This window comes from Pinus tabuliformis, chromosome X (assembly GCF_031772625.1).
Source record: "Pinus tabuliformis cultivar Carrire ecotype Pingquan chromosome X, CPIR1, whole genome shotgun sequence".
NCBI classification, from domain to species: domain Eukaryota; kingdom Viridiplantae; phylum Streptophyta; class Pinopsida; order Pinales; family Pinaceae; genus Pinus; species Pinus tabuliformis.
In genome coordinates, this window is record NC_142308.1 from 174,986,126 (window position 1) to 175,013,336 (window position 27,211).

At 38.8% G+C, this 27,211-nt stretch overlaps 2 protein-coding genes across 2 annotated transcripts; both read right to left on the reverse strand.

The window, feature by feature from the left end:
• Window positions 1–4,519: 4,519 nt before the first annotated feature.
• LOC149139016 (uncharacterized) lies at window positions 4,520–7,775 on the reverse strand. The gene is made up of 5 exons (XM_089450557.1): window positions 7,347–7,775; window positions 6,921–7,202; window positions 6,609–6,827; window positions 5,670–6,215; window positions 4,520–5,068 (listed from the first exon to the last, which is right to left on the reverse strand). The coding sequence occupies exons 1-5, from the start codon at window positions 7,773–7,775 to the stop codon at window positions 4,520–4,522; spliced, it is 2,025 nt and encodes a 674-aa protein (XP_089306683.1).
• Window positions 7,776–8,495: 720 nt separating this feature from the next.
• LOC149139017 (uncharacterized) lies at window positions 8,496–9,002 on the reverse strand. Its single transcript, XM_089450558.1, has one exon. It carries the CDS (start codon window positions 9,000–9,002, stop codon window positions 8,496–8,498), a length of 507 nt encoding a protein of 168 aa, XP_089306684.1.
• Between the last annotated feature and the right edge of the window lie 18,209 nt (window positions 9,003–27,211).

Sequence of the window (27,211 nt, forward strand, 5' to 3'; positions counted from 1 at the left end):
AACAGATGCTCCCAAAACAACAGAGCAGTCCTCTCGGCCTGAAAGCAGTCAGAAACGATAGATCTAGGAAACGGTAGTCGGATGCAGTTCTACCGGCTTCAGATTTGGATCACCAACGGACGCGGCCCTCAAATAGCTCCGATACCATGTAGGAAATTACAGGGTAATTTCCTCATACAAAACACCAAAGGACACCGCTCACAAACAGATAATAGATCAATACACCAGTACTTTTGACGTGGTTAAAACCCTCAAAGAGGGAAACAGTCCATGGCCTGAGCCAACGCGGCCACTTCAGGCAATTTATTAATAAAAGAATGAAAATTTACATAAGCTTCTCTCATGGACGGGTTAACCTACAAATGACCCTCCATGCTCTTTAAATAGAGATCATGGACCAATCGGGTGTTAATCCACGGATCAAGTGTCGGTAATACCGAGGAGAGAATGAACCGTCGGATCACTACATATCATGACCGTCGGATTGTAAGTTACAAAATGTACATAGTAAAGAAACACACTTTACCTAACTCTATACTAGACCAAGTTATACTTAACTATTTCCTATGTGTCGGAATATCCTAACAGAGAAGGAAATCTAAATCACTGCCTATCGAATTTGAGGGCGAGGAGGACGGGGAATTTGCAGGAGTGGGGGATATCATGAATTCCTTAACTTTCCTGGGAGAAGACACTGTCTTTATGGGAGATGGAGATGACTGAATAATCTGAATATCATTGCACCTGCTTTTGAGAGGATGAGGCATCGGTGAAGGATTGGGGACCTCATGATCAGAGGTCGGCTCGAGGGGGGGCATAGGCGGAGATATGAGCGAAAAAGGGACATCATGATCGGAAGCAGGTTCTAAAGGCGGCATAGAAGGGGATATAGGCTCCTCGGTGGAGGTGAATTTAGACAGCGATGAAGGGCGGAGAGTCTCATCTGAAAGGGTCTTCTGCGATGGAGGGCGGTGAGGCTCATCTGAAGAGGTATTCTGCGCTTCCTCTGTTTCTGAGGAGGAGCGGCTCTTTGTGGATAGAAATTTCCCCGAATCCGGGCAGGGAGACATTACCCTACCAAATTTTGCTTTGAATTGATGAGTTCCATGGAATTTTCGACTATTGTGGAGACGCCGAGAACAGTTCTTTATTAGATGGCCAGTATGATGGCACGCTGAGCATCTAAAAGGAACCCCCCAATAGTCCAGTCTTTGCCTAATTTTCAGCTCCTTCCAGTGAATGTCGATATGATCCGGAAAACCTCCCCTGTATGATTTGTCTATCAGCACCCACGCCACTCTTTTATCTTTTTCTCCCAAGCACCAAGGATCAACGTAAACACAGTTTCCTATGGCATTCCCAATCTCGGCTAAGGTTTCTTTTGACCACAATTCTAATGGCAAACCGGGTAGCTTGACCCAAATGAAGTTGTTTGAGGGGGTATTTCTTAGCGGATTGAATCCCATATACCATCTGTGCAGTACCAGGAAGCTTCGATTATACACCCACTGATGCTTCAGAATGATTTCCAGATCACTTGGTTTAAGAAAATGAAAGCAATACCATTCCTTAAGGAGGCTGGCTATAATAGGAACATACCCTATTAGCGGTTTCCACTGAGACACGAGCCAACTTCTCATCTTAGAGTCATTCATCTCCGGGAAGTGCCAACGCCCGATCAAGGCGTTTCCTTGAAGGCTAGCTATGCGATCAGCAAGATGGATACTGTCTATTCTTATGGCAGCGGGAGGGGGAACTGTCTTTACCGGTTTTTGGACTTTCTGATATGATCCTTCCTCCGAATGCTTTCCTATATGATCATTTTCATTGAAACTGGTAGTTCGAGACAGTCCGCCCTTTGACCGATCCAAACCAGCCAAATCATCCTGTGGGGCCGATGGCCGAATCAGCAAATCCTCCAGGGTGGACTGCCAGTCAGATGACAACTTGGCATTTTCATGGATCGATTCTGCTTGAATGGCAGCTTGTATCATCTCCTCCGTAGCAGATGTGTCGGATAATAACTCCATTTTGAAAGAGCTACCAAAACTTACCTCAAAGGTACCACAAGTATCCAAATAAGATCTGAATCGGACAGGAGGTACTACTTGCACCTGAACAAAATACCTGGAGAAAGAAGGATAGAGACACGGTCTTCTGACTGGAGGACTGACAAAAGAATACTCGAGAACTAAAGGACACTTATCCCAAAAAGGGTGATATTTAAGAAAATGCCCTCTGATATTTAAGAATGTGCCACCTGTCGTCCTATCTCAAAAGAGGTGACGACATCGTGAGCTGGGCTTCAGACAAGAGGGAAGGAAATTGAAAATATGACGGCTTCCATTTACTCCATCCTATCAGTTTGCAATTCAAGGATCATTAATATTCAAACTGAGACACAGAAAGTCGTCACCATTTATGTACTATGATCAATTTCCGATTGCCGGAGGAAAAAAGCCAACCCGGAGAAAGGAAGAACCTGCCCGGAAAAACCAGGAGGTTCGAAAGGTGGTGACCTAGAGCCGAGGTCTATGAGCGAATTCAGACAAAAACTAGGATAGGGACCATCATGAACCTTCTTCTGGACATACTACGCAGCAGCAGAAAAACCCACATATACACCACCAGGGACCTAGTTTAATACGAACATCTGTGCATGGCTTTGAGATAACAAAGAAACTCTGAATCTTTAAAGCTGATATCCATAACCAGTTTAAGATTGACTCCCCAGACATGTTATATTCACCCCTTAGTCATTAGAGCTTAGTAAATAGAAATCTAATAACATATTCATCTAGCTGCTATTCCAAAACATCCTTCTTTTATACACCATTCCAGAGAATTCTTTCAGAAACAGAGGTTATTTTGATATAATAATCTACTCAAGATAACTGAAAAACTGATAATTTTCCATTTAATAGCATCGAAAGTTTGAAAGATAAACAGATTCCATACCACAACCAGACAGAAAGCGAAAACTAACCTGGAGAGAAGCGAAGAGATGCCAAGAGCGGAGTGCAAAATCCGTGAACAAAGACACGGCCAGAGAGAGAAACAAGTGCCAAGCCGCCCAAAAAGAAAGAGGTCCCAAGTAAGACCAACAGAGCTAAGAGAGTTTGGGATTCTAATAAGGAATGAAACTTGAGATACAGAAGCTCGCGGAAAAGAGAATTGCAGAGAAAGGATTCCGCTTGATAGAGACCCCCCAGTAAAAACAAGCGTAAGGACCGAGCAAAGACGCGTTGAACATGCAGCGTTCCTGAGCGTCAGGGGTCTTTTTTGGAAAGAATGAGGATTTTCGATGCTGGGCTAACATAAATGGGTTATAGCGAGATGGGTGACATGCATTGGCTGGAAGACTCACCTGCAAAGCGCTGATAGGCTCTTACCAACAGTCTCGCCCTCTGGTTGGATGTTTTTCGCACCCCGCGTCACGACCGCTCCCACTTCTCCTCTTATTCCAAAACCAATGTGACAATTCATGATCTATTATATATATATGAAATAATAAATAATATATATATATATATATATATATATATATAAAATAAGAAATAAGAAATTATAAATCGTTAAAATAGTGTGATTAAAATTTGAAATAATTATATATATTAAATTTATTTTAATAATATTAAAAATAATAAATAATAAAAAATGGAAAGTAATTTTGTATATTTAATTTATTTCAGTAAATAAAAATGATGAAAAATAACTAAAAGTAATAAATTTAAATATAGTAATATTATACAAATAAATAATAAATTTAATTAAATGTTATTATAAGACATATAATTAATCTATTTAAGTTTATCATTGTAAATGTTATCACTATTTGGGTTTATCATCGTAAATGTTATCACTTATTTAGGTGTCATTAAAATGTATATAATTGATTGTTATATATATTAGCGAATGCCATTGTTAAAATGTATAATTAATAGTTAAATTTAATAATAATATTACTTATTTTTTAAAATTATTTTGATATTACTTATAAATATTATTTAAATATTTGAAAATGTCATAAATATGTTTAACACAAATGCTTTCAACGTTTAAATTACATTTAAATGTATAAATTAATCAACATATATTTGGATAATATTGTTTGGCTTTCACCAAAATAACATTAGTATCCATTTATCTATTAACATTATAAAGATAAATATTATTATTGAAGTGTGTAATTGATCAATTTGTATTTATATAATGGTTTATTGTATTTACCAAAATAACATTATTATTCACTTATCTAATAACATTATAAAGATAAATGTTTTTTTTGCTCAGGCAAGAATCAGACCTTCTATTCAACTAAATCAACAAAAAGTTACATAATATACATGAAAGCAAATGTCACATGCGCACTCACTTTACAAACCACAAAGCTTAGGAGTGTCACCCTTAGAAGTACAGATATATCTGCAAATCTGAGCTGACGATCTCCGTCCATGGAAGTCCGCGGAATTGATGGGAGTCAGCCGCCCTAGATGCACATCGATCCTGGATCTATTTGTCACTTGGTCATTGACTTTACCGAAAGTCTGTTGTGGTTGATTTGATGCCCGATAATGTGGGAAACTATGGCCACACCATCTCGGTCCCACCACCAACTAGCCCTATCAACCTCAGCCCTCGATCTGCTACCTCTCGATCCGATGACGACGAAGAATATCGCGCGGACTACTTGCACGACCGTTACTCGCGCGATGAAGGCGGTATTTCCTTTGTGTCTGAAACCACGTGTTGCATGATCAATAGCATCACATGCATTTATTAAAAACCGCTTAAGTAAATAGAACCACCCAAAAACGTGGGCTACTGTAGTAAAATTGCCCTGGTCCCACCGCCAATAGGCACGACTGTTCATAGCCCTAGATCTCTTGCCACCCGATCTGACGGTTGAACCTGATCTCGGGTTGAAGAGATGCGCAGGGTGTACCAGGCCGATGAAGGCGGTATTCTCAACCTGCCGAGGGCCACTTGTAGATCCATTTATGGCATCAGAGGTTTTCTGGTGAAACCGCTTCCGACACCTTCGAGCTTTCGATAACTCTGGTAACGGCTGCAAAACCCCCCTTCTCTGAGAAGAAGCCCTGGATCCATTTTTTGGTTTTCCTCTCTTTCTACTCTGCCTGCCATTCCTCTGTCTTCTTTTCCTGTTTAAGGCCTAGAACTTAGCCTATCTGTCATTTGTGCCTTTAACTTTCGTCATCTGAGATTTCTGTTAACTGATTTCCTTTGGAGTTTTGGTGATGCTCCCTATCTTCATGTGCCAGAGTACTACAGTCCTCACGAAGCTGTCCAGTCTGGACAGTCTCCCAAACTAGGCACTTGTTTTCTCATGTGTAGATCACTCCTTCATTGGCTAATTTGTTTGCCAACCTGTTGGCCTCTCTTTGCACATGAACAAAGCTCAGAGTTTTAAGTGTTCTGAGGTGAGATTGGACTCTATGAAACACTTGCGATAGTCTCCAGTTCCTTGAAACTTTATCTGGTGCTAAGCCAGTGCTTATTCTTTTAACTGAGTTAATCATTAATTCTGAGTCTGCCTCTATAATTGTATTGGGTAGATTGTATTATGTTAGGATCTCTAAGCCTTGCTCAATGGCCATGAGTTCCGCCATATTGTTGGTGGCCCTCCCCAAATGACTATGAAAGATAACTTGGATACTGCCCTCTGCATTTCTGATGGCTCCTCCGTAACCAGCATCCCCTAGGTTCCCTTTTGAAGCTCCATCAATGTTTAGTTTCATGAAGCCATGAGGGGGAGGTTGCCAGAAGGCTTTGTTTTCTGTTCTTTGCCTTGCTTTCTTATTGTTATTTGTTGTATCATAAGCCTGAAGACCCAGCTGTTCCAGGATGAGGATGTCTCTTTGAACAAGGGGTTTCCCAGGAGGTTGCTTCATAAAGACTTTAACTGTTTCTCTGAGCTGATTAAGAATATGAGCCACAATACCTTGTGTTGAGCTTGATTTATTTTTGAAGATTCTATTGTTGCGTTCTTTCCACACATCCCAGATCAAGAAGCCTGGGATCAGTGTCCAAGCCACATTGACTGTTTCATTTTCCGAGAAATCTTTCCTCCAAGTCTTTAAAGTTTCCGTAATGTCATTTTCCTTTCTATCTGTTTGGTTGAAGATAGAGGCTACCCAGTTCCAGATGGAGGAGGTGAACTCACACATGCTGAGAAGGTGATCCATGGTCTCCTCCTGTAGACCACATAAGTGACACTTAGAAGGCCCTACAAAACCTCTTTTTTTGAGATTTTCCCAGGTCATATTTTTTTTGTGTACAACTAGCCATATGAACATTTTGATTTTCATCCCATGAGGATTGCTCCAAATGTTTTCCCAAGTCTTGTCAGCGTTTGAATAGTCAAATCCTGTGATTATTCTTTTGGCTTCTTTGAGGTTGAAAGTACCTTCGTTATTTCTACCCCATCTAAGAATATCATCCGAAGTTGAGGTTAGAATCTGTCTCTTTTCTAAGATCTCTTCAAGAATTTTTGCTTGGGTTCTCAAAGGGGTTTCTGCACTGTAAGATGGTACTCTCCATAATCTCCATTTCCTTTCCCCTCTGGACTGGTCCCAAAAGTCACTTACCCTCTTGAGACCCTTATTAAGGGTGTCATTTTTGATGATATCTAGACTATCTCTACATAAATTCTGTTCCTGCTGCCAGTTATCCTCCCAGAACCAGGCCAGATTCCCATTTCTAATCTCCCAGAAGTTGTGATTTTGAATTAAAGTTCTATTCTCCCACGCCTTGTTCCAAATATGAGAACCCCTGATGTGCCCCGACATATGAATGTTGTCCTTTTCCTGCCAATTTGTTGCATACTTTTGTTTCCATAACTTGGTCCGAGGATTGTTGGACTCTTTTAGCCATCTTCACCAAAGTTTGGACCCCAGGACCTTGCTCAGGGTGTCCGGGTCGTGGAGACCTTCGCAGAGTTTGTCCCACGCTACCAGGGCCCATTTATTTTTCTCTTCCCCTTTACCCCAAAGGAATTTTCTTTGAATGTTCTTGATCTGCTGTAAAACTCCTTTAGGGACTGGAAGGGCAAAGAACATGTAGATTGGAATGGTTTGAAGTACCACCTTTGTAAGAACTACTCTTCTTGCTAAATTCAAGGACCTATTAGTCCAGTTGTTGACCTTGTCCTTAAGCTTATTTGTAATTGCCTCCCATGCTGCCTTACTCAGAGGTTTGTCAGTAAAAGGCATACCCAGATATTTAGAGGGAAGATTCTCTCGTTGAAAACCAAGAATTCTGGAGAGATGTCTTTGGATTGAAATGTCTGTATTGAAAAAGAAAACTTTGGATTTTGAAAGGCTTACCTCTGTGCCTGTAGCATGAGCAAAGTCATTCAGGATTTTCTTAAAGGCTTTGGCTTCCTTGATAGTGGGTGTGCCTTGTAGCATTGTGTCATCCACAAATTGTTGATGCATCAAAGCCTCCCCATTCTGAGTCAGTTGTAGCCCCTTGATTCTTCCTTCCTTCTTGGCTGTATTGATCGTTTTTCCCAATCCTTCCATCATGAGAATGAAAAGGAATGGGGAGAGAGGATCGCCTTGCCTAAGGCCTCGTGAAGGCCTGAAAGTGTTGGAAGGTGAGCCGTTGAGAAGGATAGAGTAGCTTGTTGTGGTGACCAGTGCCATGACCCACTTTATCCAGTTGAAGTCAAAGCCATAAGCTTTAAGGATTTCCTTTATATATTGCCAGCTAAGTAAATGATAGGCCTTCACTATGTCCAGCTGTATTATCATTCTTGCTTACTTATAGGTCTTGAGGGAATGTACCACTTCATGCACTTGGATGATGTTGTTGAGGATTTGTCTACCTTCCACATACCCAGTCTGCTCCTCTAAAACTAGCGATGGTAGTAGAGGTTTGAGTCTGTTAGCGATAACTTTGGAAATGATTTTGTACACCACATTGCAAAGAGCTATTGGTCTAAATTTTTCTGGAGTCATTGCCTTTTCCTGTTTAGGGATTAAAGCTATAAAATATTCATTAATCGCTCTGAGAACTTTTCTTGATGTTCTCGAGTCCTCTACCACATCAAGAATGTTGTGTTTGACTGTTTCCCAACAAGTTTTGAAGAAATCTACATTGAAACCATCCGGGCCTGGAGCTTTCCCGTTGTGCATCTCTTTGATCACTTCGTTGACCTCTTCCTCCATTACTGGCCTATTGAGATTGTAGTTGTCTTCCCTGGTCACCAACTTGGGAATATTCTTAGTGAAGTTCTTAATGGAGTGTGATCTATCTGCCGAGGTTTCCATTGCTATACTTTTGAAATGTTGAAGCAGCACCGATTCCATTTCCTTGTGAGTCTTTAACTCCTTCCCTTGTGTATCCAGTAGCTTCGTGATTATATTATGTGCCCTGTGTTTCATAGTAGATTTATGAAAGAATCTGGTGTTTCTCTCCCCTTCTTTAATCCACTTTACTCTAGATTTCTGTTTCCAGAAGATCTCCTCCTGCTAACATCTATTGTCCCATTCCTGCTGTAGAGAGTCCGCCAATACCTTCCTCTCCTCTGTGAATCCTTCCTTGATGAGAATTTGATTGATTTCTTGTAATTTACTTTCCACTTCTCTCTTGGCTTCGAAAATGTTGCCAAACTCATTTCGGTTCCATTCTTTGAGCCTTTGTTTGATATGTTTAAGGCGCTGATGCAGGATGAACATTTTTGTGCCCTGAGTGGGCATGTCTTCCACCCACCACTTTCTAATGTTATTGGAGAAGTTTGGATGAGTGAGCCAAGCATTTTCAAACCTGAAAGGTCTATTTCTTGGTGTTCCGATGAAAGAAGCGTCCAACTGAACAGGCCAGTGATCCGAACCCCCAAAAGGAAGAATCCATGCGGTCATGGAGTGACCCGATAGAAGGAGATCCTCCGAAACTATGAAGCGATCTAATTTCGAAGCAACTTGGGCTGTTCCCCCTCTCTTGTTATTCCAAGTGAAGATGCCATTTATTGTCTCCATGCTTACCAGTCTCATGTTGTCTAAGAAGTTCTGGAATGTGAGTGAGTCTCGCCCCAACATTCTGCTTCCCCCTTTTTTTTTTTTCTTTTTTTTTCTGAAAGTGATTTGATCATATTGAAGTCCCCCCCCAAAAAAATCTAGGGGATGCTTGGATGTCTTCCTCTTAGTTCCTCTAGTGAGGTGAGTAGTCTTAGTTTATCCTCAAGCAGTTGAGGACCATAGACATTTGTAGTCAAATAATAATCTTTGTCCCCCAGAGGTTGGATTATAATAGAGAGATGATTTCTGGATGTTTTTGCATCTGAGATCTCAATTTTTTGAGGACTCCAGAGGGTAAGAATTCCCCTCACTGTGTTGTTGGCCTTGACCTCCAGGTACTCATAGTTGTTGAGCCACTTGTAGTGAAGGTCCTTGATCTTTTCTATTGAGAATTTGGTTTCCTATATGAAAACCATATTTGGTTTTTCTTCTTTTATTCTATTACTGAGATTTCTTTGTTTTCTTTTGTTGCCTAGGCCCCTAATATTCCAGGTTGTGAGCTTCATAATGAGGTGTTTGTAAAAGAGTAACTGGTAAGATCTTTCATCTTACCTGAATTAATCAGGGGTTTCCCACATTCTGATAGGAGATCATTCTGTCTTCTTCTTCCTCTTTTTTTGCCTGGATTTTTGGTGGAGCATCCTGGTGTGATCTCCATATGTTTGTCTCCTTTATTCTCCTGGCTATCTTAGTTCCGTTTGACTCCAGTAGCCTTATTTTGGGATCTACTTAGGTAGAGCTGTTGCACTATGTCAAATTTCTCTTGAGGCAGAGAGTCAATCCCTTTGTTAGTGCCCTGTTCTAGAAACTGCTCAAGTTCCGGGTTCTCCCTCTCAAGGATCTCCTGTAGGTCTTAATCTTCCATTCCTACTTCGCTGGGGGTCATATCCTGGTCTTCTCCAAGTCTTGTGTCATTTAGTTGGTACTCCTTCCTTTCTTTGTCATCCTGTATTATGTCCATGCTATCTTCTCTTTCCCTTTCTGTTGAGGTGTTCCCCATATCTTTACTCTCTTCATTTTCTTTCCCCTCCTCTTCTAGAATCTCAAAATTGTTGTGACTTGGTAGGTTGTTCTCACTGTGTTTCTTTTGGTGCTTCTTCCCCCCTCCTTTCCCCTTGCTTGCCACTTTGGTGTAACCTTCAGGGTCTTTACCAATGTTTCCTTTCAGATTATTCTCTCTTTTGTTGAGTGGGCATTCTCTGAAGAGATGTCCATGTTCATGACATTTGCGGCATCTGAACGGGATGTGTTCATAGTCGACTGCCTGAACCCATTCCTCATCATAAACTTCCAGGATGACCTCATCCGGGAGTGCTCCCAATAAGTCCATTTCAACGCATATGCGCGCGAAGGATGTGTATTTACCATGCAGAGTAGCCTCTGATATTTTTATAAAATGTCCTAGTTTATTGCCTATAGCTTTTAAGGATTCCGACAGCCAGTAATCTAAAGGTAAGGAATATAGTCTAATCCATATCGGGACCGAAGTGAACATTTCTCGCTCCGGCACAAAGTTCATCATCCAAGGTCGCATGTAGAGACCTGCGGTAGCAAAGAAGTAGGGTCCTCCTTCGAATATTCTGTCTTTATCCTCCAAGTTCTTGAAAACCACTGTGAAGAAACCCTTGGAACCCAGCTGTATAGTTAAATATCCTTTTGGTTTCTAGGTGTTTCTTATCTAAGTGTATAGTTCTTTCTCTGTGGGCCAAATGCCCATGAACTTACATATGACTGCATAGGTAGCCATGTGATCTCTATGCTCCTGCAGAGCCAGATCACTAAGGACCACCCGTGGTTTAATAATAGCCTTGGGCTTGCAGGGTCCCATTGGAGTTCTGCTTTCCGACCTCTGACCTTTGTCACCTACTATCGCTTCTTCCCGAGCCTCCTCGTGGGTCCCTCTCTTGTCCTGGGGTCCGCTGCCTTTCGGCACTTGTGTCTCAGTGATTCTTGTCTCTTTCTCCATGGAGTTTTTCTGCTTGCTCCGACTTGTCCCTCTACCTTTGTTCAAGACCACGTTACTGTAGGAGGGAGTGGAGCTCCCTCCTCCTTGTCCCTCCATGGTTACCAGTTTGCTGATATCACCCCCTGTTTCAAACCCTAGCTTCTAGTTCCTCTCTCAACCCTCAAAGATAAATGTCATTATTAACATTATAAAGATAAATGTTATTATTATTGAAGTGCGTAATTGATTATCTTGCATTTATATAACGATATCATACTCTAAAAATTGGTTTAATACATTAAATATTTCAAATTTGAATAATAATGTTATATAATGTAAATGGTAATCTAATTAGAGAGAGAGAAATATTAATACAATAAATATTTCAAATTTGAATAATAATATTATATAATGTAAATGATAAGAGAGAGAGAGAGTGTCTCTCTAACCTGGGACTAGTTTGGGGATGACCATTTTCCCTTAGGTGGGAAACCATGTGGTCTCTCTGAGTGTCACAAAACCAGTTTTTGGCAACAAAAAACCAAACTAGCATACAAAAATGCAAGAGGACTGAGATAGCCATTCATGATTTCTATATCTTTCCTAGCCATGCCGAAAATTAATTGAAAAGATCATCCTAACCTTCTGGTTGTGATAAAGGTCTTTCCCATTTGATTAGTGTCCCTCTATTACTAGTATCTGCGATTATATTTACAATGTTAATTAATATACTTTTAGACAACGTTATCATGATACATGACCATATTATATTTAAATAACCAAATTTTATAAGACAACAATCCATCTATATAAGTTATACTAATTTATTATAATAAGTGATCCACTTTTACATAATAACATTGTATTGTATTATATGTACAATATACAATTGATTGTCCTGCCATAGACAATGATTGTGTTCTAAAGAATGATTTATTTTTAGACTAATTACACATTATTGATAAGCATTTACATAAATATTTTAATATAATGCCTTATTTTTATTATTTAAGTTTATAATTTGAAAAATTATTTTATAATATTTAAAATATATTGATAATTAATAATTGATAGTTTATATTTTTCAGAATGATAAGTATATTTTGTATTAAAAAACATTGGAGTTGAATTGGACATTATTGTAACATAAAATTAATGAGTTTGGCTTGGATATACCATCTAAAACATATAATTTAACTATGAAATATCTTTATTTTCAACTTTCAACTTTCAATGTTTAAATACATGATATGTACATTACTTTAAGTATTAAATAAATGATTTGACTAAACATACCTAACAAAGTATAGGAAATAGAAATGATGCCTTGAGGCTTTAGTTGTTAAGCTCACCCGAATCTCCATTACAACATCTTTAAAGTGTATCTTCATTTCAAAATGAGTGACAATGTTGACTTCCCCTATGAATCCATCAATGCTGACCTTATTGATTAGAGAAAAACCATAAAGAGAGAAGTCCCTAGAGGATTCAATGTTCATTGGGCGAGGTGAGGAGACAACCTCTCGATGAAGGTTAAGGTGGCTTAATATCTATCCAACCAAACACTACAAAGAACCCATATTGGATGCCAATTCCAAATATTTTCAGCAATGGATTTGCATGAATATGTTGAACTCCACCATTTCCATAAATTCCAAAATATGGGTTGCAGACTCCACTACACATTTTTCTTTGATATGATTTTCTCCTTGAAATTCCTATCAAAATATTGTCAACAATTCTAGTGAATGATACAACTCATGACACTGCATTTTTATTTCACTATGTCATGCTCACTATGTTTATCCCTTCTTTGTACCTCCTTTATCTCCCACTAGACATGGCATTTACTTTCACAATGACAACAATGTGCTATTATCACCTTTGTTTACCTAGAATTGAGACACAAACTTCCACAACTAGAGCACTCCAATGCACATACAACACAAGTTTACCACTAGATCCAATAATAGAGATAGTGAGAATAACATTCAGAACCAAACCACCTCATGCTAGACTTGATAGTAGAGATGGTGATAATACATTGAACCAAACCACATTGTCATTCTCAATAAACCCACATACATAACATAACTCTCCCATTGTACTAAACATGATCATGCATGCGAGAGGGAAAAAAATGAGGTGGAGTGATGGAGGAATCTTAACTTACCATCCATTTTTGACTGCGTGATGAGATAGAGGTTGTAATATGACATTATCGTTTTGATGCACTAATAGTGGGAAGGTAAGAAGTACATACACCCCCATTTGATTTATATAATCTTTTATTAATATTAATTCATATGTTGGCTTGCATGATGACCTCCACATTTTCCCTTTAAAATAGTTACCAACTTGATAAGAACCCTCAAGAGTTCTTGTTTTTTAAGATGTTGTATTAGTGGTTGGTTTCATCCTAGTTCTGAAAAGTGGTGCTATCAGTGACAACCTTATTTTGCAAAGTTAAAATTACCACCTTTTGCAACCATGACCTCCATAACATTGTAATGCTATGAATAAAAACTTAAAATAAACCCAAAATCGGAAATTGACACTAATAATGTTACCTTTTTTAAAGATAAAACTACTTTTTCGAAATCATGAACTTAATTGTCAATACTAACATAATTAGAATCTTAAAAACAACTAGTGAATTGAAAAGTGGAGCTCCTAGTAGCACCCTCCTTTTCTCTAAGGATAAAATTGCAAAATTTTGAAAATCATGACATTGATAATTGGTAACCTTACAACCAAAATATTAAAACCAATCACTAAATCAAAAAGATACATTATTAATAACACAATTCTTATTTAGGAGATATAAAATTGTAGCATTTGAAAAGCTATAACTTGAAATCCTTGAGTTTTTTGTTTTTGTTTTTAATGACTAGACAAATTGGCAATTGGGTCAAGTTGGTACTCGTGTGACACAAAGTCTATTTCGACTGCTACCACTATAGACTCTAGGTGCCTACATATGCCCTTCCATAGACATAAGTAAATTAGGGGATTTGAACCTTAAATATCTTGGTACGTGACACTTAATTATCATGGTGGTTGTTAATTAAGCCGTCCTAGGGGGCTCACTTAAAAGCCTTGTATTACTATAAATAAGATAATAAAATGCTTTCCTTAAAAGGTGAAAAATATTTTTTAGAAATATTTTTTTTTTATTGGATTGCATTATCATAGAGTAACCCACAATGTCTCTTTTAAGTGAATAAAAACCTAAAAAAGAAAGAGTACACAATTTTTTTAATAAATAAAAGTAAAAAAAAATTAATTTATTTTTTTTGGAAAAAATAAAGATAAAATAATTTTTAAAAAATTCCACACCTTCATGATTTTTCTTTTAATTTAATTATTGTAAAATAAAAAATAAATTAAAATATAACAAAGAACATCAATAATTTTTAGAACTCTAGTTTGTACCATTATTCTCCACTCCCTTTCCCACCCAACCTTCTCCCTGTCTCTTGTTCATCTTCTTCTCCTCTCGTAAACCCTCCCCCTTGCATGTTGGTTATAGGAGTTAGGGACAAGTGGGGCTTGCTTTTCTCTTGCTCTATTTCCATTACCAATGACTCATTTGAGTAGTGGGCTACAAAAATGCCCCATAATGGGGAGTAGGGCAAGATTAAGAGTAAATAACAATCATGCAAGTGTAATACAAATTTTTAATTTATTTTTTTATTGGTTAATTTAATTTTCTTTTTGATTTTTTCCTTTCTTATTAAAAAAAACCATATATACAAACCTTGAACTCCAATCTCAACTGGGTAACTCGAATTCTTTGCATCCATGAATTAATTTAAGCTGATTGATCAATTAACCAGATGATTACTTAGTGTGAAAAAAGTTACACACCCTTGTCACTCAGTGTAAAAAAAGTTACACACCCTTGACTGAACCTCCACTAGTTCTACTAATAGTGAGAACTAGTTACACTGACAATAACTCAAATTAACTGAAATTGATTGTTACAAATTAGCAATGAATCATGTAGAACTGAAATCAAGTGTATCCAACTCAAATTTACTGAGTTAACTGAGTGACAAGAGCCATCTCACCTCAGTTCACTACATCCAAGTATTCTGCTGAAATTGAAATTGAAATTTCTCCTAATTTAATCAAGTCAAAATTAAATTAGGAATTTCTTGCTGCATTTTCAACACTCTCTCAAGAAAGGGATTATCTGTTGAGAAATGCCAACAAGAAATTCCATTTTAATTTGTCCTTGAATTAAACTGAGAATTAAAATCGAATTCTATTCTCATAGCAACTTGTAAATAGTTAATTAAGTTAATTAACTTAATTAGCTTAGGGATTTTGAGTTGGAAGTCTTTTTGAAGTCATGTATATGTTCTCCCTATATTATAGGGGTCTAGGATGAGTTAATTGTGAGTTATAATTAAATAACTCAGTCTACTGAGTTAAGTCAAGTTAAATTAGTTTTAAACTGTTTGAGGAACTAATAGTGAGTTAACTGTCAGTTGGTGCACTAATGCATTAACTAGTGCTACTCCAGTTAACTAAAGATTCCCTCATCAGAAACTCATGCAAGTTGATTATGAGAAAGACCTAGTTGAGACTAGAGTACAAGGACAATGTACTATCAATTGTATGATTTACTGAGTTGTATAGACCATTCATGCAATCAGGAACTAAACCTAGAATGGATTCCACAGTTTTGGATGCACTAGTTTCCCATTAATATGGGCTAATCAACCATAGGAATTGTGAAAGGAAATAGGGGCTTGGAGAGCTGAAGAATTGGCTAAGTGTTGGCCAAGAGTTTGCTTGTGAGTTGAGGATAGATTATACTAAGTGCTGGGATTGTTCGTGTGAGAACAAGCATTGTATTATCATCTTGGATTTTTGATATATGCAATACATATAGTGGGGTTTTGAGTTGTGGCTTTCCCCCGATAATTATTGTGTTATGTGTATTTGATTATCTTCCTCTTGTTGATTATTGTTTTCATCGATCTATTGGCTTTCATTGGTTGAAAGTAGAAGTAGATTATTGTCTTTTTCTTTAGTACATTGAATGAGCTTGTGAATCTACAAGTTTTTCTACATTATCAGATACTCCAATCCTACTTCTATTGAACTTGAATTTGCCTCTTGACAAGGCCTTTGTCAAGATATCTGCATCTTGTTCCTCTGCCATAATGTACTACAACAACATAATCCACATCTGCACATAATCTCGTAGATGGTGATACCAGATGTCGATATGATTGGATCGATAATGAAATAATGGATTCTGAGAGAGTTTGATTATCACAGTAAATCACTGTAGGATCCATCTTCTGACCAAATAGCCCAACAAAAATCTTTCTCATCTGTTGGGTGTGGAGCCTGATTATCTTCTGTATTCAAAGGTATCGTTGCATTGGACCCCAGTGCATAATGGGGCGGCAATGCCACCCGTAAAATATTTGCTATAGAGGGGGGGGGGGGGGGGGGGGGGGTCCAGGGGGGTGGCTGCGACCTTTTGGGAGCCCCCTCCCTAGCGGGAGGATCGGGGGCAACGCCCCCGAAGCTAAGAATAGATGTAAAATTGCCTTGTAAAATGTTGTAATTTTGTAGTCAATCAGGGTCGTTCATTAGGCATAGATTTGATGGTAGAATTTATGTTTAATTTAGGGTTTTTTTTGCCTTAGAAGGCAACCCCTCTCTATATATGAGGGAATTGTATTGCGTCTATGTATATCTGTATTCTGAGTGAGGAAGAGAGAGGAGATTGAGAGTGAAGAGGGAGTTACAACGGATTTGCTGTAGGTTGTATCTCTTCAATTTGCCGGATAATATAAAAAGAAGGATTGGCTATTTCTCCATGGACATAGCCCAAACTGGGTGAACCACGTATATCTGTGTCTCTCTTGTTTTATGTGTTTATATTTCTGCAATTTTTTATGTGTTTCATTGCTCTGTAATATATAATTTTCTAACAACTAGTATCACAGCTGAAGGTCTATTTGGCTGATAAACTCGCAGGAGAGAAGGGCTCCTGGTTCGAGTGGGAGCAATGGTGGAAGATGGTAGGTTTAGGGTCGAAAAATTCAACAGTCAAAACTACCAGCTGTGGAAGATGCAGATGGAAGATTATTTGTATCAGAGAGATCTGTACCTACCATTGAGCGGAAAGACAAAGAAGCCGATGAGTATGACAGACACAAAATGGAATATTCTCGACAAAAAGGCACTTGGAACAATACGGCTGTGCCTAGCGGCATTGGTAGCGTTTAATATTTCAAAGGAAACGACAACAGAGGGTTTAATGTCGACATTTGCCAAACTATATGAAAAACCCTTGGCCTCAAATAAGGTATTTCTTATGAAGCATTTATTTAATATGAAGATGTCAGAAGGTGGATCTGTTGCAGACCATTTAAATGATTTTAATACAGTTACAAGTCAGTTAAGTTCGGTAGGGGTAAATTTTGATGATGAAGTTAGGGATCTGTTATTTCTATGCTCATTGCCAGAAAGTTGGAATGGTTTAGTTATGGCCAATAGTAACTCTGTCTCTGGATCTAGTACTTTAAAGTTTGATGATGCTCCAGTGAGACATCAGGTAATGCTTTCACTGCAGAGACTAGGGGAAGAAAAATGGAAAGAGGAAAGAGCCTAGGATATCGCAGTAAGTAAAGAAAAGCCAGATCCAAGTCCAGACCAGGGATAGTGTGCTGGAAATGCAGGAAGAAAGGACACTTGAAGAAAGACTGCAAGTCTTGGAAGGGAAAAGAAGGAGACACGTAGCAAGAAACTAAGCATGAAGCGAATGTAACAAGTGTTGTGTTGCAAGATGCTTTGATTATTTCATTAGAAAATATTATTGATGCCTGGGTAGTAGATTCAGAGGCCTCATTCCATGCCACACTTGTAGGAAACATTTTTATGATTATGTTCAAGGAGATTTTGGACAAGTTCGATTGGGTGATGATAAACCCTGTAAAATCATTGGAATGGGTACAATTTTCATAAAAAAACAAAATGGGAATCAGTGGCTATTGAAGGAGGTAAGGCATGTTCCAGATTTGAAGAAAAATCTGATTTCAATAGGGCAGTTGGGAGGTGAAGGTTGCATAACTACTTTCACAGATAAAACCTGGAAGGTCACTAAAAGATCCCTGGTAATAGCGAAAGGAGGGAAGATTGGTACATTGTATTTATGCAATGGTATTTCTAAGTATGTTAATGCTGTAACCTCTACACGAGAAGATACGACATTGTGGCATCATAGGCTCGGGCATATGAGTGAGAAGTGGATGCAGATTCTTCACTCAAGAAATTTGTTGCCAGGTTTGAAGCATGTTGATTTAAAATTCTGTGAGAATTGTGTTTATGGAAAACAGAAGAGAGTCAGATTCCTTAGAGTTGGGAAAGAAAATAAATTCGAAAAATTAGAGCTTGTGCATACATATGTATGGGGACCTGCTTAGGTATCATCTCTTGGTGGCTCTCGTTATTATGTTACATTTATTGATGATGCAACCAGAAAAACCTGGATTTATTGTATTCGAAATAAATCTGATGTATTTGATACTTTCAAGAAATGGAAAGCTTTGGTTGAAAATGAGACAGGAAAAAGGTTGAAGTGTCTCAAATCAGACAATGGAGGTGAATATTGCAGCAAAGAATTTGATAGGTATTGTTTTAAGAATGGAATTCATAGAGAGAAGATAGTTCCAGGAACACCACAAGAAATTAGTGTGTCAGAAAGGATGAACAAGACAATCATGGAGCGTGCAAGGTGCATGAGATTGCATGCAGGATTGCCTTTACAATTTTGGGTAGATGCTGTAGATATTGTTGTTTATCTAATAAACAGAGGGCCTTCAAGTTCCTTGGATGGTGGTATTCCAGAGGAGGCATGGACAGGTAAAAAGGTAAACTAATCTTTTTTAAAGACTTTTGGTTGTGAAGCCTTTGTCCACATTAATAAAGAAAATAGAACAAATCTTGAGGCAAAATCAAAGAAATGTACCTTTATTGGATATGGTGTTAATGATTTTGGTTATTGCTTTTATGATTATGAAAAACACAAAATCATTAGGAGCAGAGATGTAATATTCAATGAAAAGGTTTTGTATAAGGATCAGCTACAGAAAAGAAACAGAAAAAAAAAAACAGAGAATACACAGTGCTTGACGATATCACAGGAAAAGTGATGGTGCCTGAAAATCATAATGATCAACAGCCAGAACAACAACCAGAATAGTAACAAGCACTTCAAACACCTGAAAGTGGTGTTAGAAGACCTACCAGGATAAGTAGACCCCCTGAACAATACTCTCCTTCATTATATTATGTATTGTTGACTGATTCTGGTGAACCAGAATGTTATGAAGAAGTAGTGCAGGTAGAAACCAGGAAGAAGTGGGAGCAAGCCATGAAAGAAGAGATGGAATCCTTACCACATAACCAGACTTGGGACTTAGTCAGGTTTCTTGTAGGTAAAACAACATTGCAGAATAAATGGGTTTACAAGTTGAAGGAAGAAGATGGAGGTAGAAAGAGGTCTAAAGCTAGACTTGTTGTGAAAGGGTTTGCACAGAAAAGGGTATAGACTTTGATGAAATATTTTCTCCTGTTGTTAAAATGACTTCAATCAGAATTATTTTAAGTCTAGTAGTAGTTGAAGATTTTCATCTTGAGTAGTTGGATGTAAAGACAACCTTTCTCCATGGGGATTTGGAGGAAGAGATATATATGCAGCAGCCACAAGGATATGAGGTAAAAGGGAAGGAGAAACTAGTGTGCAGGTTGAAGAAGAGCTTGTATGGCTTAAAACAGGCTCCAAGGCAGTGGTATATAAAATTTGACAGGTTTATGTCTGAACAAGGTTATACTAGATGTCACTCTGATCATTGTGTTTATCTAAAAAGGCAAAATGATGACAACTATATTATATTGTTATTGTATGTAGATGACATGCTTGTCACAGGTTCTAACATGTAGGAAATAAATGTGCTCAAAAGAAAATTGGAAAAATCATTTGCAATAAAAGATTTGGGTGCTGCAAAACAAATCCTTGGTATGAGAATAACTAGAGACAACAAGAATCGCAAACTAACATTGTCTCAAAGTGAGTACATAGAAAAGGTGTTGAAAAGGTTTAATATGCAGAATGAAAAACCAATTAGTATACCTTTGGCTAGCCATTTCAAATTAAGTAAGTAGATGTGCCCAAAGACCCAAGATAACATGGATGATATGTCTAAAGTTCCATATGCATTAGCAGTTGGAAGCTTAATGTATGCAATGGTCTGCACAAGGCCTGATATTGCACATGAAGTGGGAGTTGTAAGCAGGTACATGAACAATCCAGGAAAAGAATAATGGATGGCGGTGAAGTGGATTCTCAGGTATTTGAGACGTACCACAAAACAAGAATTATGATTTGGTGGTTCAAACATTTCTCTACAGGGATGTGCTAATGCAGATATGGCGGTTGATAGAGATAACAGGAGCACAACAGGGTATGTGTTTACCGTAGGTGGAACAACTATCAGGTTGGTCTCAAAACTGCAAAGTGTTGTTGCACTCTCAACAACAGAAGCAGAGTATGTTGCTGCTACAGAGGCTAGTAAAGAAATGATTTGGTTACAAAGGTTTCTGGATGAATTGGGTAAGAAGCAGGAGTTGGGCAAGTTATACAGTGACAGCCAGAGTGCCATACATATTGCAAAGAACTTTGCATTTCATTCCAAGACTAAGCATATACAACTCAAGTACCATTTCATATGGTCAGTGTTGGAAGATGGACAGTTGAAGCTGGAAAAGATACACACTATCCAGAATCCTGCAGATATATTAACAAAAGTTGTAACCAGGGAGAAACTGAGAATCTGCTCAGTTTCAATTGGTCTTCAAGTATGATGAAGAAGATGAGAAACAACCAGGTCCAAAGTGGAGTCATTGTCTAGCAAATGAAGCAGCGGTGGAGTTGCTATAATCAGTCTCCAAGTGGGAGATTGTTGGGTGTGGAGCTTGATTATCTTTTGTATTCAAAGTATCACTGCATTGGACCCCAGTTCGTAATGGGGCGACAATGCCGCTCGTAAAATATTCGTTGCAGGGGGGGTCCGGGGGGCGGGGGGGGGGGGGGGGGGCGGCTGCGAAATTTTGGGAGGCCCCCCCCCCCCCCCCCCCCCCCGCGGGGGGGATCGGGGGCAGTGCCCCCGAAGCTAAGAATAGATGTAAAATTGCCTTGTAAAATGTTGTAATTTTGTAGTCAATCTGGGCTGTCTATTGAGTGATGATAAAGAAAGAACAATGCAGGAATTCCATGAAGGTGACTATGGTGGCCATCTCTATTAGAAAACCACTGCCAATAAGATCCTTAGAGCTGGTTTTTACTGGCCTACACATTTTCCAGATGTCCATAAAAAGGTAACCTCTTGTCACAAGTTTCAAATCTTTGAGGGAAAAAGAAAACTTTTTCCTTTAACTTTGAAGCCCATATCTGTTGAAAGTCCTTTCCAACAGTGGGGATTAGATTTCATTCGAGAAATCCATCCTCCATCCTCTGCTCAACACAAATGGATCCTTACTGCTACTAACTACTTTACCAAATGGATTTAGGCCACTCCTTCTAGACTAGCTACATGTTGGGTGTGGAGCCTGATTATCTTCTATCTTCAAAGGTATCGCCGCATTGGACCCCAGTTCGAAATGGGGTGGCAACACCACCTGTAAAATATTCGCTGCAGGGCGGGTCCAGGGGGGGGCGGCTGCAACCTTTTGGGAGGCCCCCCCAGCGCCCCTGAAGCTAAGAATAGATGTAAAATTTCCTTGTAAAATGTTGTAATTTTGTAGTCAATCTGGGCTATTCATTAGGCGGAGATTTGACGATAGAAGTTATGTTTAATTTAGGGTTTTTTTTTTGCCCTAGAAGGAAACCCCTCACTATATATGAGGGGATTATATTGCGTTTATGTATATCTGTATTCTGAGTGAGGAAGAGAGAGGAGATTGAGAGTGAAGAGGGAGTTACAACGGATCTGCTGTAGGTTGTATCTCTTCAGTTTGCTAGATAATATAAAAATAAGGACTGGTTGTTTCTCCGTGGACGTAGCCCAAACTGGGTGAACCACGTATATCTGTGTCTCTCTTGTTTTATTCATTTTCTGTGTTTATATTTATGCAATATTTTATGTGTTCCATTGCTTTGTAATATATAATTTTCTAACATCATCCATATAGCCTCACATGCTACTTGACTTGAAACCATGTACTCTGCTTCCATTGAGATGAATGCCATAGATCTCTACTTCCTGTTGTACCAAGAAACTATTGCTGAACCAACACTAAAAATTCCTCTTGAAGTGATCTTCCTGTCTGATGGACTCCTTGCCTAATTTGCATCTATGAATCCTTACAAATTCACTCCCTCTGTTTGTCTGTACCAAATACCAAACTGAGTAATGCCTCTGAGGTATCTCAACACATGCTTTTCTTCCCTCCAATACAATTTTGTTGGCTTAACCATGGCTTGACTAAGTAGGTTAATTGCATAACATATGTCCGGTCGTGTGTTTACCAAATAGATGAGTGAACCCAAAAGTTTTCTATAAATGGTAGCCTCCACTTCCTCACCTAAAGTGACATCCTCTTTCCTCTAGTTACCTGCTAGAGGAGTGTCCATGGGTTTGCTACTCTCCATGTAGAACTTCTTCGATATCTCGTTGGCATACTTTCCTTGAGAGACAAATAGTTCCCCATCTCCTTGCCATATTTCCAAATCAAGGAAATAATGCATGAGTCCCATGTCCTTCATCTCGAACTCTCTTGTAAGGTCCTCCTTGCAATATTTTATCAAATGCTCATCACCAATAAGGATCAATTCATCGACATATAAAAAGAAAAAAAATCAATAATTTACCTTCTACCACAATGTGATAAAGGTTTGCATCTTCTTCACTTTTGGTGAAGCCCAAACTGGTGAGATATCTATTGATCCTGGTATACCAAGCACGGGGTGCTTTCTTGAGTACATACAACACTTGCTTGAGTTTTCACACATGCAAATCTCTATCAAAAGTATCAAACCCCTCTGACTGCTCAATATACACCTCTTCCTCAATAACTCCTTTGAGGAATGTTGTCTTAACATCCATCTGGTGGATCTTCCACCCCATTTGCACTAATAGTGCTAGAATTGACTTGATGGATGAGTATCTTTTTGCTCGATCAAAGGTATCCTCATAGTTAATTCCACCCACCTAAGAGAACCCCTTGGCCACAAATCCGACCTTATGTTTCTCTATGCTCCCATTTGTTGCATGCTTTACCTTGTAAAGCCATCTCGAACCAACTACTAATTTGTCTCCTGGTCTTGGGACCACTTCCCAAACACTGTCTCTGACAAGGGAATCATTCCTCTACCATAGAATCAACCCATATTGGTTTCTCTACAACTTCCTCGAATGAGGATGGTTCTGTCTCAACTATCTCACTCATCAGATCCATGTACCCAGTGTATCGATCTAATGACCTCCTCTTCCTGTGCTGTGATGTGGGTGCCTCCACATTCTCTCTGGAATCCTACAATAATATGTAAGCTTCCCTGGTCCACTTCCTTCCTTCTTTGGAGGTATCTTCTTGAGTGGATGTCTCCACTCTCTGCTCCTCTGCTTGTGGCTCCTCCACAACTTCCTGAGATTCTTCCTTTGGAGCGAAAAGCTCCTGATCAGGATGCAAATGAAGCTCCATCTCAAGAGAACACCTCATTTCCTTCTCCTCATCAAAATTCACATCCCATCTAACCACTATCATACTGAGGGATGTAAAGTACACCCGATAGTTGTGAGGTGTATCTGTGTAACCCACAAATATTCCCGACTTTATTGTCAGATCTAGCTTTTTCCTTTCTTCCTTGGAAGCATGGTAGTAAACCGATGATCCAAAGATCCTGAAGTGTGACACATCTAGTTTCTTCCTTGAAAAAGCTTCCTCTGGTGTACTCATGCCAATAATCCTATGAGGACTCCTGTTCTGCAAATAAACCTCTGTGTTGCATGCTTCAACCCACAACTGTAGAGGTAGGCTTTGGTCATGCAACATCGCTGGTGCTGCTCCCACAATACTTCTATTCTTCCTCTCAACCACCCCATTCTATTGTGGGTTATGAGGTGCTGTCAACTCTCGTCGAATGTCTTCCTCTGCACAATTTTTTTTTTACTCATTCGTAACATACTCACCACCATTATCACTCCTGGGAGACTTCACTTTCCTACTAGTCTCTTTCTTAACAAGTGATTTAAACTCAAAAATTTTGGAGAATGTCTAGTCTTTCTTTTGCATGAAGTAGATCCAAAACTTTCGTGATAAATCATCTACAAATATAACATGATACTTGTGTTTGGTAGTGGAGGCTATTAGGAAGGTCCACAAACAACAGAGTACATCCTTTCAAGGATTGCACACACTTTGCTATCCCGATCATTGAAGGTGAATTTTTATGTACTTCCCCAAGGTACACACTTTGCATGTATCCCGTTGCTCTAGTGCTCCATTAGGGAGGCTTGTAGAAATATTTTTCATGATCTTTAAGGTGTCATGATGAAAATGGCCAAGTCTTCTATGCCATAACTCACCAACATCTCAACTTTGCAACTTCTCTGATTTTGTGTTCAATGCTACACAATCTTCCACATCTAATTTTTAGAGGTTATTCACTCAAACCCTAATCTGCTGCACTTGTCCCAAGGTGATGTGTATCAATAAATCCTTCCTTTTGATGAATATCACATCATAGCCATGGTCTTCCAAAACCGCAATGAAAACTAGATTCTTCTTCAGACCTGACACACACATCACATCCTTGAGCCTGAGAGGGGAGCCAAAATCCCTCTGAAAAGTAATAGTATCAATTCCAGTCACGTTATACCTTCCATCATATCCCATATCAATGTGCATATGTAGATCCTTCTCCTCCAAGTCACTAAGAAATTCTTTGTTTCCCGTCACATGGAATGAGGCAGCGTTGTCGAGATACCACACACTACCCATCACTATGATTTCCATGCATGTAATGAGGGTAAAATCAAGTTCAAATTGTGAATCCAAGGCTTCACCCATTGCTCCTCCTGCGGTCTTATTGCTTGCTTTCTTGTGTGGATAGTTCGTGGCATAGTGTCCTAGTTCATGAAAGTGAAAGCACTTGATTTTGGACAAGTCTTTCTTCTTGCCCTCTTGACTAGATTCTGCTTTGGATTGAGATTTCTTCCCTTATCCTTTCTTTGCCTTTCCAGCCAAGGCACAATTCTTCTCATCCTTGACCTTGGATGAAGTCCCGTCTTTGTTGCTGCATATTATTTCTTCCTGCACTAGATCGTATCATAATTGCTCCTAGCTTGGTAGTTTATCTCTACCATTTACTGAATCTTGATAACTATGTCAGCTCTTGGGAAGGCCCAAGAGGGATAGAGCTACCAAATCTTCTTCAAGGACAATAATACTGACCCTGCCAAGTTCATCTCGACACTATTTAAACTTTCTTAGGTACCATAGAATTGTTTCATTCTTTTGCATCTTAATACTTCGAAGCTTGTCCTTGAGTGACACCTTCCTGCGGTCACTATTATTCTTAAACAACTCGGTAAGTGTTTCCACATTTCGAACGAAGTCTCTTTCTCATGGAGATTCGAGACAATATGATCTCAAACTTCCTCCAATATGATCCCCCTCGCTTTAGCCACATCCTTCTTCCACCAAGCAAGATCCTAGGCATAAGATGCTGGGGGTTTTGCTACATTTGTCTTGATGTATTCTAACAAACCATTATCATCCAATATTTCCCTCATTCAAATATTCCATGCCACAAATCTTTTTGTCCCTTCCAAAGCATACTTGAACCCAAGTCCATTGAAATCCATCTTCTCTGTCCATGAGAAAACCTGTAACCCTAATCTTCAAATTTGAACCTCCTGCAATGACAACTTCAAATTCTCTTCTCTACTATGAATCTAGCTCTAAAACCATGTAGAAATTAATGTGTATATTCTAAACTGCTCATGAAAGTTACTAAATCATGAGACAAGAAGCTACTCTACTAATCCAGGGAAACAAATTCACGATCGAGAACACAAATCATTAACATGCATCAAGAATTAACACAAATTCACAAATATTTATCTAGGGGAAAGCAACTGCACAAAACCACTTACTATATGTATTGCATTAATCAAATAATCTAGATGAATACAATATGCTCTGCTCAAGATTGATCTCAACTCGCACCTGTATCTTCTATCTTCTACCTGATTGACTGACCTTGGACAATACTTAGCCAATTTTCCAAGACTCCAAGATCATATTTCCTTGTGTTGTTGCCTTGGGAATTAGCTCCCTATTAATTAAGAAAATTCCTCAATTTGGATTGTGCAATTCTGATAGGCCCTTATTTGATTGCATGCATGACACATACAACTTGGAATAGTTTACAACTGATAGTACACTGCTCTTGAACTTAAATCTCAAATGGGTAACTCAAATTATCTGCATGCATGAGTTAATTTAGGCTGATTTATCAATTAACTGGATGATTACTTAGTTTGAAAAAAGTTACACACCCTTGACTAAAACTCCACTAGTTCTACTAATACTGAGAACTAGTTACATTGACAATAAGTCAAATTAACTGAAATAGATTGCTACAAATTGGCAATCAATCGTGTAGAACTAAACTCAAGTGTCTCCAACTCGAATTTATTGAGTTAACTGAGTGACAAGAGATATGTCACCTCAATCAACTACCTCCAAGTATTTTGTTGAAATTGAAATTGAAATTTCTTCTAATTTAATCAAGGAAAAAATAAATTAGGAATTTCTTGTTTCATTTTCAACACCGTAGATCAACGAAGGGCCCTTTTCTGCAACGAATGCGCTGTATCACTGAAATTAGCATCCGTCAGAATAGGGACGAATAGTAATCGTCGTAAGAATGAAAGTGAGAACTATTCTGTGATGTTAGCAGTCATTGTAATAATGAGAAATAGTTATGTGATGGGTGTTTGTTATATTCTTTCCACGACTAGCCCCACGTGTGGGGTGGGGGGGAGGGGGCGAAAACCCCCCTATTCATTGCGTTGGGTGTAGTAGGGGGGGCAGTAGCCCCCCTCTACAGGGTCTGGGGTAGCGCCCCGGGCAATTGTTTTTTGGACCCTATATTAGGTGGGCAGACCTACCTATGGTTTTGTGCGTGGTT

Coding starts and splice junctions, on each gene's coding strand:
- LOC149139016 (XM_089450557.1), bottom strand. CDS start 7,775: ATGATAATACAGCTGGACATAGTGAAGGCCTATCATTTACTTAGCTGG. Junction 6,828..6,920: donor ACCCGGACACCCTGAGCAAG/GTCCTGGGGTCC, acceptor ACAAATTGGCAG/GAAAAGGACAACATTCATAT. Junction 5,069..5,669: donor ATGCAGAGGGCAGTATCCAA/GTTATCTTTCAT, acceptor GGGGTTTTGCAG/CCGTTACCAGAGTTATCGAA.
- LOC149139017 (XM_089450558.1), bottom strand. CDS start 9,002: ATGGAGACAATAAATGGCATCTTCACTTGGAATAACAAGAGAGGGGGA.